Source organism: Larimichthys crocea, chromosome XII (genome assembly GCF_000972845.2).
Source record: "Larimichthys crocea isolate SSNF chromosome XII, L_crocea_2.0, whole genome shotgun sequence".
NCBI lineage: Eukaryota > Metazoa > Chordata > Actinopteri > Sciaenidae > Larimichthys > Larimichthys crocea.
The window spans coordinates 25,204,103-25,218,236 of NC_040022.1; the positions used below are offsets into that span (position 1 = coordinate 25,204,103).

The following is a 14,134-nucleotide window of genomic DNA, read 5'->3' on the forward strand; positions in this document are numbered from 1 at the left end:
GAAAAAGAAATCAAAACAAAATATGGAGCCTAAAATACATTTTAAAAAGTCACAACAAACAAACAAACAGTTGATGGGATTTGTATTTTGCAGATCTTCATTATAGTTTGTTCGAGACAAAACCTGACAGAACCTCATACTTAAGTGCTAGTTGCATCTCTTAACCTACACTCTCAAGTCACGCTCGTTACATTCACTAGCAATATTAAAAGACAGATAAATATGTGAAACACTCTTGTCCGGTCTATGTATTGGACAGTTGTATGGTCAACAGATCAAAGTCTTAAAGAGGATTAGTGGTAATAAAGCTGTGGCATCCAAGTAAGCCTGAACTGTTATTAGTGGTAATAAAGCTGTGGCATCCAAGTAAGCCTGAACTGTTCAACAGTGTTTCCTTAAAGATGTGATTGTGAATTTGAATTTTAACTTTTTGGTAACTGAATCATCATCCAAGTTATTTTTTAAAATATTATTATTATTTTTCAGTTTTGTGTTTCAAGTGATATTCGTGTGTAGCATTTAATTTATGAAAACTTCATGAACCTTGATAGCAGTTGCAGTCATTACACACAATAAAGGTGACATTAATGATTTTACATCCTCCAGAGATGGTGTGTGTGTGTGTGTGTGAGAGAGAGAGAATAGACTGATTGACTATTGATTTCTATCTTTTCTCATACAAAGAGCTGCTCATCTTTCCCTGAATGGCTCCGTTTCAGTTTCAGTCCAGACAGGATCTTCTGGGCTGGTGAGGTCAGGTTGTGCTCAACAGGAAGTGTCCTTTGTGACTGACACAGAGATCGACTCTCTCCGGCACTCTGTCTATTATTGGGAAGATTTATGTTCCGATCAGCAGGACAAGCAGCCACCACCTCCTGGGAGGACTCCTGTGCTGTACTGGATGATGTTGCAGTTGCAGCTGATGAACATGTTGAGTCCAGTCCCAGCATGTACTGTACAACCTCACGGGGCCTCAGTGGGATGTCCACTCTACTCTCTATGGCAACCGTGGCCGGGTGGTGTTGGCGGGTGTTCTCATAGTGGACATCTATGTTTTGGGAAAGTCTCTGTGTCTCTGGCTCTGGAGAAGAACTGCGGCTACTATCTTCACTCCCTGGACTTCCACTTGCTGGGTTTGCAGGCAGTCTGGTTGGACGACCTTGGCTGGGGAGTCGGGTTCCTGGGTTATGATGCCGGTAATACTTCACAGGCTGTCTGGTGAAGCGATAGTGTGGCTGGGCCCCCATAACAAAGTCTGGTTCCCCCATCGGCTCACCCCGAGGATTGCTTGATGCCCCTCTCATAGCCAGGACTGAGGCAGAAAAGGGAGAAATGTTTTCGATTCATAAAAGTACTCCAAATGCAGGTTATTGATCATAATAAACTTGTCTTTTCTTGCATATTTTTTTCAGATGGTTTAAACAAACACAGAGCTAAACTTGGAAATAGTCAACTGTATCATGACTGAAAGTGGAACTATATCCTGAACCAACTGGAAAGTGATTCATAGAAGTTCAAAACTTATTCTATTATGTGTTTAGCTGTGAAGAGAAACCTTGAAGCTGCTTGCCATTGTAGCCACAGAGAAGAGAGCACCTCAAACTATAGCAAGAGTAAAGGAAGCAAAGAAGAAATGAAAGCTCAGACCTCCAGGGCAGAAAAAACCCCAAAATGCCTTCTTTGTTTTGCAAGTTTGCTCAAATGTATATGTATATATCACCATCAACACAATGGTTAAAATCATTGAATCAATTGCTTGATTTCATTACCACTGTCCCTAACGACAGCTAACAATCTGACACAGTCACAGTTTTACAGATGAATACAACTAGAGTGTGTCAGCGAAAAAAAAGTGGAAGGAAGTCTTACTTCTAAAAATAACTGGAGGAAACATGTAAAGTGAGAAAAACTGAACTACAACAGACCCTTGAGGCACTTGTATTCTGGTGTTTAGGAAGACACAGAGTAACTGTAAGTTAGAATAAACCACCTGTCTGCCTCTACTACTACTACAACTACAAGTGCTGTATGTTTAATATTACAGGCTCTCCAACAGCATTAATTTAAACATGTCCTCAAGTACACAAATCTATAACTCATTATATCAACTACTAAAAACTCTACAACACTATGAATGAATTATGTTGTCAAGCTATTATAGACAGGAGTAACTGCTCTATCACTACGTCCCGCCTACCTGCTCTCTCATTGGCTTCAGAGCTGAACTGGTCCACTGCCTCATTGGATGAAGACTTGTCAGAAATATAACCCTCACTTGACTCTCTCTTGATTGTTCGAAGCTGTTGGAATGACACAAGTTGAGTGGTGGATTTCTGCAAAGATTTACAGACCACGTCCTAAACTGATATACTGCTACACAGTATACAGTATGTGTTAGTGATTCATACAGGAGGATGCCATGAATTAACACTGAATTATTTTGACCTTTTCTATCAGGCACAAATTGAAACATTGTCCAGGACATTTTTAAACTAGGAGCTTAAGTAGCTCCCAGTATTAACCCTCCCTCTTAACCCCTTGAAGGATAGGTAACTGCCTCTAAGCCATCTGGTACAGCCACTGTAAATGTCTACAGTGGGGTCTCTTTTGTTTATAAGCAATAGCAGAAAAGTAAAGCTTGACAGAAGACTATGAAGGTCAGAACCCAGAGAGCAGTAGAAATGTAGCAGCTGTCCAGCATGTTAATTCTGATATAGTGTAAATCATTATTATTTATAACATTTTCTATTACTTTTCTTATTTACAGTATTTTTTATTGAACACATTGTAGAGCATATGCAAATATATTTCCCCATGATTGTATCTGTATCTGTACCTCTATAAGTAACAATTACAGCTGCAATTGAACTGAATTTAAATGTGAGATTGAGCTTCCAGGTGCTAAGGCTTAAAACAGCAGATCATTTAATTGACTCAGGTAAACACTCACTCTACCCTGTCTATATGCCATGTAAGTGCTATTGCTTTTTAAACTTGCATAGCAATTAAATGCAACAATTAAAACATTTTGCACACAGCAATACAGTAGAAACTAAGTACTAAGTCAGTGTTTGAGCTGTTACTGCAATACTTACTTCTACTGAGTTTGGCCGTGGTCTGGAGGGGCTCTCCTGTTCTGAGCCATCATAAACATCCCCATCCAGGGGGCATGAAGCTCTGGGAGGAGTGTCTGGAAGAGGTGCAGTAGGGGCTGGAGGAGGGGGTGTACTGGGTCTTTGCTGATGTACAAAAAACTCGTCGTGGTGTGTGATGAGGAATTCAACAAGTGCAGCCTGGTAACTGGTCTCCATCAGGGCAATCATTGAAATGTCTGTGGACACAAGGGGGCGCAATAGCGTTGGCCCAAACACAATGCCCAAATTGCTTGGGGACATCTTGTTTTCGCAGTTCTCTGAAACTCTGTAAGGGTGAAGAGCAGATTCAACGAAAGGTTAAAGAAAATTCAAGAAAGATCTGCTGAGAGAACATGTAACTAGAGAAGTCTGTAATCCGGCTCACTTTTGCAGGTGTGACATCAGGTGCTGCAAGGTGCTGTAGCAATATGAAGGGAGTTTCTGTAGTAGGTTTTGCAGCCTGTCAGTGATGTCCATTATCTCATTAGTGTCTGGTGTAGGCTCCCTTTCACTCAGGTTCTGAATAATCTTTCCCATTGCGATGAAATTATTGTACAGATCAAAAGTTAGTAAGGGCTCCGGGAGCTGGGAGACAATGAGGAATAGAGAGGTTACTGACAGAGATCAGAGAGAAAATCTATGACTATGAAACTTATTATTAGCCTAATTCATTCAGTGAATGATTCCTGTACCTCTTTCAGAAACTGTTTAAGGATTGAGGTGATGTCATGCGGTGAGAGGTCAGAGAGGTCCACCTGATCCTTTTGCGTTTCAAAGGCCTGACAGATCTTCTGGATGCGAGGCTTGGACCCACTTACACGATACACCCCCTGAGAGAAAAACAAAAGCAGTTAACAGACACACCTCTAACTAACATGGTCTTTTTAAAATTAAATTTTTTTTTTACTGTGATGGTAAATAATACCTGGACCGAAAGAGCTCGACTCTCAATCTCAGATATACATTGTAGTACCACAAAGGGAACCTCATCTGGCCTATCACGTGGCAGCTGAGAGAGATCAACCCCAAACACAGTCCCCTTCCGGTGTTCACACTCTAGCTGACACACCTCCATACACTTCCTGTGCAAAGCCAGCCCGCACTGAGGGTGGAACAGGCACAGGACAGAGGAAATTAACAATATATTTCACAATCATTCATGCTCTGCTGTTCTTTTCAAAATGCCTGTTACTGTATATCTCTCAAGTTTGGCCAATTTCATACCTCCTTACATTCGACCCCACTGACAACAATGTAGTTATCACACTGCTTGCATTTGACCATCTTGCTCTTCATCTTCCTGAGTCTGTGTGTCAGTGCAGCTCCTGAAAGTGCACGCACTTTGTCTAGCTGACTATCGATGTACTCTGTAGGGAGAGGGAGAGGATAGAATCACACAGTTTAATTCCCATAGAAATAGGTTAAGAACGCACAAAAATATTCTGTTTATAGAGGTATAAAACAATGTAACAAACCTGATTCTGATGCCATATCCCGCTCATCCAGGTCGTCTGATGACACAGTCAAGCTCGATGCAGTTTTAGGCAGCCTCCTATTAGTGTGTGCTTCAGTTATGTGTAGAGCAGAGACACAAAGGAGGGGAAATAAAGCATGTTTATATTGCAAGGGAAAGAGAAGTTACAGAAACAAATGTAGGCTTATGCTTACCAGGACTGGACAAAGATTCCGAACTGCCTCCCAAACTCTCAATGTCACTGTACCCTGTTTTCTCTAAAATGCACCAGAACACATACGAAAATTAAAATTAAATGAAAGTGGATCATTTGTCTGTAAGATAATAATGTTGTAATAATGGGGAGTCCTTACTGCCATCGCCGGATCGTCTGTAAGGACTATCATCTGTCATAGGTGAGCAGTCCTGCACAGAGCTAAGAGGGTTGCTGGTTTTCCGTTTGTTCCTTTTAGATAAAAAGGGTTGTGACAATCATGAATAAAGAGTTAGTGGAAGTACATAGAAATGATTTATGCAGTACATAGCAAAGACTTTCTTTGTTTTTATCCAATTTGAATTGATTGAAATAAAACATCTTAGCAAATAAGAACATGAGGTTTAATGCTTGCATCTATTTAATTGAGTTCAACACAGACAGATAAAACCAAGGTGATATTTCTGGGCTTATACAAATAAGTTCTATTTTTTTTAAAGCATAAGCCTTTGACACCACAATCCAAGTAACAGCGAGACAAAATAGTCAGTTTATTTTACCCTTTGCCCTGAGGAACATACTCCTGGAAGGTAAAGACTTGGAGAGGCTGTTCGGGACGACGTTTACTGAGGATGTAGAGCAGGTAGGGCTCACCCGGCTCCAGTGACCTGCATGTCACCTCCAGGTTGTGATAGCCAAGGGGAACAGGCTCCGTTTGCTGCCGTTGATAGTAAAACATGTTGACTGTGGCCTGTCACAGAGAAGAGACATGATGAGGGAGATAAAGCACGCCTTGTAGTGTTCAGACTTCGAAAAATAGTTACTGATTTGCTCACTGGTTTCCTTTTCAAATCACCATCATTGCTAACACTGTTCTTGATCTTAACACAAAAAAATACTAAAAATGCTGCTTCAGTTATACATGTCTATTATAGAGCGTTTTAAGATCCAATCACTTTCAAAGTAGCTAAACCAAAAAATCTTTATCAGCTTTAATCATCACATCTAAAATGTTACTATAAATACAACAGCAAAAAATAAAGTCTACAAATCCCTTTAAACCCACAGCAATCAAGAGTAAGGGATCAACAGAGGACTTCTTTAACTGTGAATCATGAGTGAACACACTAGTAGACTAGAAAATATGATGACTGGATCGTTTAATTTCATTGGTTTGCATGAGTAATTGTGTAGATGAGACACCAGAGTACGTTGGAAATCAAATGGAGTATATTTGAAAATATAACTGTTAAATCAAGTGTTTTCCAAACTTTCAAAACTGCACAAAACCTCATTATAGATAAAACTAAATTTGCAAACCATAAGACACTGCTTAAGTAGATTAATATACTGAAGCAAATATATGTAGATGGTGGAGATGGAGACATGGTTTACTATCACTGAATAACAAATATGCAAGAAAGTGTCACATCACACAATACATTTATATCTGATGCTGCTATAAATGTGCTATGTGTGTTACTGCTGCACTGAACAACTGATCTAGAAGCATGCTCATAGGAAGACAGATGTTTAGTTTCCTCAGTTTAATACCTACCTCCTTGAGCACAGTGTCTCCCTGACAGATGAGCTTGCGAATGTGGGAAATAATTCTCTCCTTGACCTTCACTAAGTCATCCTGGTGTATCTTGGCATCAATCACACACTGTTTGTACTGGAGCTCTGCCTCCATCGCCTGTGGGAGACATATAGAGCTGTTGAACTATGACAAATATATATATATATATATATAGTATATTTTTCTTAAATTACATTATACAGTATTTCTCCTGTACTAAACTGTGCCAGAACTCTATTTCTACAGATCATACAGTAATGCATTAAGGGAACATTTACCTTAATCTGGGCTTCATCCTTGGATTTCCGCCTCTTATCCACTGTTTTGGTTCCAGCTGTGTCATCCAAAGCTTTAGCAGAGATAGCTTTAGCTTTTTCTAGTTCATCACAGCGCTGGAAATATTGCTGACGAGTCTTTTTAAGAGCTGTCACTGCTTCGTTCTGAATACAAGCAAGAAAGACACACAGATGAAAAAATGACGAGTTTGTATGTCGCGTTTGTGTGTCAGCCATTTCCAGTCTAATATGTTTTAAGCAGGTGTAAAAAAGTCACATCATATATATTATTCTTTCACAGAGGGAAATATTTAGCTTTAGATGCTTGTTCAGGCATCCAGTCGGTTGTAATGGCTTAAATTTGAGAAAACTAGTTGTGACAGTGCAAGAAACTGAGCTCAGCCGATGTCATATATAAGATTCCTAATTCCTTACCATCTTCCTTTGTTCTCTTGCCCATTGCTCCTTAAACTCTCTGCGCCACTTGTCAATCTCATTCTTCTTGGCAGCCAAAGCCTTTGGGACAGAGATAATGTATTAAACACAAAGTCATAGCCACATACTAAAAGACAGAGACGATTTACTAAACCAAACTTTTTGTATGTGTGTGGACTATACTTGGTAACAGCGGTTTTGTAGCAGTTCTGAAGTCTTTTTGGAGTTCACACTGTTCTTGATGTCTTGCTCTAGCGCCATTGTGTAGATGTACTGCAGGGGCATCATTTCCTACAAAAGCAGCAACACCTTTAGACAGTGCTTAGTAAAAAATAGCTAAGAAAGGTACAATGTTACAAACACAACTGTATTGTAGAAATCACTTTCAATAATACAGTGCAACACAATACGATAAGCACTAAAATATTTTTGTTGGTACACATCCAATAAACAAAATTGTACCTGAAGTGTCACGTTGGCTTTTGCTCCTTCAGCTGTCTTAATCACATTTTTTGCAAATTCTTGTTCTGTCAACAAAAATTCTCATTAAGTTTTTCTTCAGCTTATGTTACTCAAATGATACTATACATCATCAGTACAAGACAAGACAAGCAGAATAGGACTGTGGACTGAAATGGAACTACAATATTGATTATTGCTATTAGTGTGTAGTCACATTATGATGCTTGGAGCTCCATTTTGGTGACAATGATATCACCTAGCCTCTATGTCCGTTCAGGTAACTCTAATCTACTGAAAGACTCATCAAACCACCTGGAGCTCTGGCATGATTGGCCTGTCAGTCAGGTTTTCTGTGTCCATTTTGACCATACCAGTGGAACTAATTTCCTATGATTTTTTAAAGCTTTAGTCTGTATTTTGCAACAGCTGTTAATACTAGAACAACAACAGCAAAACGACTCATTACAGAGGTCCATAAATGTGAAATAGTCTGTAGGTAATTTAATTGCTTGGGTTATGAGCTGGTACTAACACATCTCTGCTAGCAGTAGTTCATCCGTCTACTCTTTTTAAAAATAGACACCATGCTGTCGTTAGTATGGCTCTCCCAATATTGCTGTACTGTGTGCAATCCACAATTGTTTGGGGCTGAGCTCCACCCAGCATTACACATCAGTAGCTGTTACTTAACACATTCTGCACACAGCTGAGCAGGGGGACTTATCTGTTGTTCTATATCCTGATTGCTGTCAGGCTGATACAAGGATAATCGCTGTCTAGGTACTCCATAGGCACCCTTTATTACCCTGCTCTGCCCTTCTAATCTGCCCTATAATCCCTTCTCTCTCAGTGGTTGACTGGACCACCCGCAGAAGCCCTCACAGAGAGAAATAATACAGACGGACCATGTTATGGCAGGTTAGTCAACCCTCTGATAGGCTTCAGGTATTGGTTCTTTACTGATGGATGATATGAAGCAAGCTCAACACACCACACACACACACACCACAACACACACACACACCACACACACACACACACACACACACACACAACACACACACACAAATAAACACACACATTCTCGTGGCCATGTTCTTGAATCATTAAACAACAGCTGTAGCTCTATAACAAATAATTTGATAAAAGTTGCACCTACCTACATAAAATGATAGATAGCCCACACTTTAAACAGATAAATGGTTGTACTTTTTCTCAGACTAATAACTGCTTAGAGAATAAAAGGATTTTCTCACCCTAGATTTTCTATTGTAGAAACAGTATATTGTAAGCACCCTGACTATATCTGTTTTTGTGTGCAACTATGTTCAAATGCTTTGTCATGACAGCCACAGATGTCGAGACAGAGGCACCACAGATATGTTCTGACAATAATTTGCATTCTGCACTTCTGTTTCCTTTTTCCCAGCTGCATGTGCACTTACCCAAGCTGATTCTCTTCTCCATCCAGGCCAGGAGGTCTTTGGCATAGCGGCACCACAGTTTGGTGTACTGCAGAGCCGTCTCCACTCCATCTTCACAGCGACAAAGAGTCAGGTCTGCTTCCTGGGCTGAGATGGAGTACATCAACATCACTGTAGGCTCTGGACACTTGGAGCTGTATCCAGGAATCACACAGTGTCCATTGGGCTACACCCAGTTCTTTTCTCCTGGGGAACTCAGATGGCCTCCGGGCTCAAAGAAACACTGATCTATCCTAGAGCGACAACCATTCGGCTACTAAACTTAGATAAGATAAAAATGATTTAAAAAAAATATCCAATGTGACTTTAAAAAAATAAAAGTATACACAAACCCAAAACAGGGGACAATGACTGCATATGACAAGTCATAGCTGCTACCTAGAATAGTGGTTTCCAGTAGGTCTCAGCACAATGTCTGTATCTCTTGCATGTAAGAACAGTACATGTATACCGTGGTAACCTGAGAGAACAGGTTTCATTGGTCAAATAGCTTTAACTAAATAACTTCCCTCCTCTCCCTTCTTCCTCTCTCTGCCTGGCCCCTTCCTCTCACACCTGTTCACTTCCAGTCAGCTACAAACGTCAACAACAACCCATGCTGTGAAAGCAGAGTCACCAACCCCACTCAGTGCCAATGCGCAGTATCAGACACCGCCATGTCACAGCTCTATTGTGGTCAGGCAGACAGTGTTGATATGACAACTGCTCTGGTTCCTCCTCTGTGACTCACACCAACACAGGGTGGATGATGTATGCATGACAATCATGTGGTCTCTTAAATGCTCCCCACACTGTTTTCTCTTTTGCTCTTTCTCAACAAGTGTGCTCCACCTCCAGCAACACATTTGCAAAAAAAAAAAAAAAAAAAAAGTCAAAATGTATGAGAATACATCTTAATTTCCTCCTGTAGCAAAAGGTTAGAGCACTGAAGCACTTTCATTTCTTCTAATGGCCAAGTGCAGTTCCAAGCATTCAGCTATTTTAACTGAGCAAGCATGCACTGCCACCAAGAGTGCAACAACTTCTCTTCCTCCCTCAGACAGATGCAGATTTTTCCAGCTCTTTTTATCTGTTCTTTATTCTTTTGTGCAGACGCCAAATCCAGTTAGTCGTCCAAGTCGTATAAAAATCCGAGCAATGATGTTTTCCTCTTCGTCTTCAAGCAAAATCCACAAGAAAGAACAAGCAATTCAAGAAGAATGATGGATTTGTGGTCAGATTCTGTGCCAGTGTTGACCTCTCTTTGCCTTTCCTCTCTGTGTTTTTTTATTTTTAGGGAGAGCTCTAAGCACTTGCAGACATCGGCCTCCAAGCAGATTCTGCACTGCCCAATGGCTATAGTGTCCTTCACTTGAAATAGGGATTATCCTTGTTAGGTCCAGATTGTGGTGTGACCGGCTTTAGAGGTGCATCAAGTGAGGTTTACCTCCTGGTGTGTGACCAAGTGAGGATGGTTAAAAGGCTGGTGGGTGTCTAATACCAGCCAATGGAAAGCATGACATCAGATTTTCAAAGAGCATGTTCTAGTAATATGCTTGGTGCCTGCGTGATTGATTTTCATTTGGCTAAATGGTCTGAAATGTACCCAGACAAAATTGAACTGGTCTCATTGAAGAGTGAATGCAGGAAAAACATTAAACATGATATACTCATGACACACTGCATCTATGACCTCAGATCAGTTTTGGGTTTGATTGCAGAAGACGTTTCTTTGCTATATAATCAGTTAGTGATTGGCTAGTATTTTCTTCATTTCTATTTCCACTGTGTTCTTTAAACACTACTCTTAATCTCTTACTGTGTGTTGTGACCTGTCGTTAAGGTCAAACTGAGGTTTAAATATTGGCAGTCACTGCCTGTAAGTAAGTCTAGTCTTCCTCTCTGTCTCCCTTCAGTTTATTTCAATAGACTGCACAACACAGACCGCTCCTTTTTCTGTTGACCTCTCTGTCTACCACTTGTGTCCAAGGTAAAAACTTGAGAGCAGCTGTTTACTCCTTTAATCCTCTCCCTTTATCCTAATCCTGTTACAACAGGGCAATTACAACGTATGGCTAATTAAAAGAAAACAAGTAAAGACTGAAGAAGTGTCACAGTTTCTGCACATCATTACTAATGATTGTTTGAATGTCAGCTGTCCGTCACAGGGTGGTCTATGTTAAGGTAACTAAATAGTAAATGGTGGTGATGCACACTATAGGGGAGGATTTTATTGATTTTCCAAGAGCTGGGCTTCACACATTATATCAACTAGAACTTCTCCCTCTCACATAGATCATACCTGATTGGTTTCCATCCACTTCATTGGCCTCAGGGCGTTTCTGTGGACTAAATGTATCTTCACACGTCTCTGATATTCTGTAAGTGGTTTCCTGGAGTAAAAACAAACAAACAAACAAACAAACAAAAACCCCGTCAACACTAGTTCAGTGTAATCAGTAATCAGTGAGAGCTGTAATTTTAGTAACATAATCCAAGCTCTAACATTGACAATAAAATAAGTGTAATTATAATTAATTTTAATAACAAGGCATTGATCCCTTACAGACACATCTTGCTGCTCTACACCTTCGGCAGGGATGGATTCTGTGATGGACTGTGAGTCAATGTCTGACAGCAGATCCACCTCCGCACTGAATACAGAAAGAATGTTATGACTGAGAAACATACACAGTCTCAAAACGCAACACCTAAAAAAGCTCAAGGTTTGTTAAGGTACACATTTTATACAAACAATCCATTTACCTGCAGCTATGTTCCCATAAGCACGACTGCCAGACAGACGTACACACACACTAACTGCACATACAGTATTGTTGGGCTCATTTACATTATTATACAAAAATGCCATACATTTCAAGTGTCTCCAGTAAGTACCAATTACTTACTTAAATGACCATTTTACTGCACCTCTACTTCACAAAAGTCACACATTATGTTTGTTTAGTGTCAGTCATGCAAAGGTGACTGAGTTCAGGTTGATGGATTATAGCTTTGAGCTGAACAGCTTCATCCTGTATGGTTTCCTACAATCAGCTAAGCTTACAGCATCTCTGAATGACACCTCACTAACCACTTTTTCCGTCACTGTATTCAGGTCAGGTCAAACTGAACAAACAGAGTGATGCAGGAGACACAAAGGAACACCTTGTAGCACTGTTAGTATAATACTTACGAAGAGAGTATAGATAAATCAAGATTGTCAAATTCTCGGAAGATCTCACTGTATCGCTTGGTTTCAGATTTGCGCTGCACCTTCTTCACATCTGAAATGAAAAATAGGAAATAGGTAACCTCGGTCAATAACATATTGGTATATTAGGTTTTGCACTAGTTCTTAGCTGCTCAACATAAGGAATAAACTAAACTCCTAATGACAACATAACAATATGCTTTAAAAGAAAAACATAAAAAAACAAGCATTAAGATAAAGTGTGCGAAAAAGACTATTAAAGAAAATGAATGGAACTTCCCTGAAGTTATGTCTTACAATATTTCATTTACATGTCTTAGAAAAATAATTGGACTGAATGTGAACTAAAATACGTTAAGGAACAGTGTGGTGCTTTTTGATAACAAAACCTGAACATTTTGTACTCTTGCTTTTTAACTGAAGTTTCACAATGGACTATACCAAAACTGATAATTTACATCAGATGAAACAAATGAGAAAAAGCAATCTTTCTCTCTCTCAGAGACGTCTCCATTTTGGTCAACCACATCCTGCTTGCAATTTGTGTCACGTCCCATAATGAACATAGAGTCCTTGTTTTTCACACCAGCAGTGTTTCAGTATAAGAGTAAGAAGTGCGAGGCAAGTAAGTTTCAACAAAGCTAAAATACTAAAAGCTTTCCAATCAAACTTAATCAAATACCTTTGACTATTTTTGTTTGCTGTATACCGGCCATATTTTTCATTACTTCAAACTAAATTACCGTTCAGGTGTTATTGAATAGGAACTTGAAAGAATAATTAAAACATTTCTACACAGATTGTAAAATGGCAAAGATTAAATACAGGCATAGCTTGTTAATTAAAAACACAGAAGTCACACAAAAAAGTCTGAATAAGAATGTGTGTTAAAACGGAGAAAGAGTTCAGGAAGTTCACCAATCCTTCTTTGTCTTGGAGACACAGCACTACCAACTCTCTGACAGATATATTAACAGAATATTCAAGCACATTGTGCCTCAGTATGTGCATGCACCCATATGCAATACCCATGTCGCAATGGCACTACAGCGATGTCAGCAAATTTCCAATCAGCGCACAGCAAGAAGTGAATACGTCAATGGTTTTGAGAACAAATAAACCAAAAAGATTTATAAGCATGATGGGTACCATATTCTATATATGTCTTGAAAGGCGATGCTTCCTCAGCGTTACCTCAGATCACATTTTTGTGCTCACCTGTTACTTGAGAGGAATCCTTGTTTGGCACTTGGTCTTCTTCCATTTCTACACTATCATCAAAACCCCCTAATAATACCACTCACACATCATCAAGGTCACACTACTACAAAACACTATAAAGAGATCAGTGTCAAAGTGAATGTGCAGGAAATCAGCACTGCAGTGTGTGCACACACTGTCACACTGGTGCTAAATTATTAGCATGCAGCTCTGAGCTTGCTACCGTTTTCTAAAAAAGGTTCTTTCTCTGAGTGTAGGTTGGCCAATGTTTTCACCACCATGGGGAAGAGGAAGTGTATCTTGCTGTCACTCTAGGCCCCACCTACACTATCACACCACACATAGCGGGAAGGTGCCACTGTCTTTAGATTGCGCTGTCTTTGTAAAATATTCTGACCTCAGTTGCTTAATGTGGGAGATGTTGAAGTGCAAACAATTTGGATAACATGTATTTTGACAGATATCAGATATGTGACATTCATACCAGATATTTGACCTTGGCATTGGCAGGTATGGGTGTAACAAGACAGCTGATAACTTCATCTTTACTACATCAGAGTCCATAATATGTTAAAACAAGTTCTTAACTTAATGAACAAATAAGTTTATACTCTGATAATTTGGTTGTACTGTATTAGGTTGTACTATATGTCCCACAAACATACTTAGTAAGGTCAAGGTTTA

The 14,134-nt window shown here is 39.7% G+C and overlaps 1 protein-coding gene across 2 annotated transcripts; it reads right to left on the reverse strand.

Annotated features, from left to right (window-relative positions):
- Positions 1-343: 343 nt before the first annotated feature.
- On the reverse strand, positions 344-13,705 carry gmip (GEM interacting protein). Of its 2 annotated transcripts, XM_027285086.1 has the most exons (21): positions 13,448-13,705; positions 12,212-12,302; positions 11,582-11,669; positions 11,318-11,408; positions 8,998-9,123; positions 7,553-7,617; positions 7,274-7,381; positions 7,091-7,171; positions 6,659-6,820; positions 6,360-6,497; positions 5,362-5,552; positions 4,962-5,053; positions 4,803-4,865; positions 4,610-4,699; positions 4,359-4,501; positions 4,060-4,236; positions 3,827-3,964; positions 3,520-3,719; positions 3,096-3,420; positions 2,198-2,300; positions 344-1,312 (listed from the first exon to the last, which is right to left on the reverse strand). In XM_027285086.1, exons 1-21 carry the CDS (start codon positions 13,491-13,493, stop codon positions 675-677), a joined length of 3,156 nt encoding a protein of 1,051 aa, XP_027140887.1. In that variant the 5' UTR covers positions 13,494-13,705; the 3' UTR covers positions 344-674. The 2 variants fall into 2 exon arrangements, with proteins under 2 accessions (XP_027140887.1, XP_027140888.1); XM_027285087.1 differs by lacking the exon at positions 2,198-2,300 and having other exon boundaries at positions 1,065-1,312.
- Between the last annotated feature and the right edge of the window lie 429 nt (positions 13,706-14,134).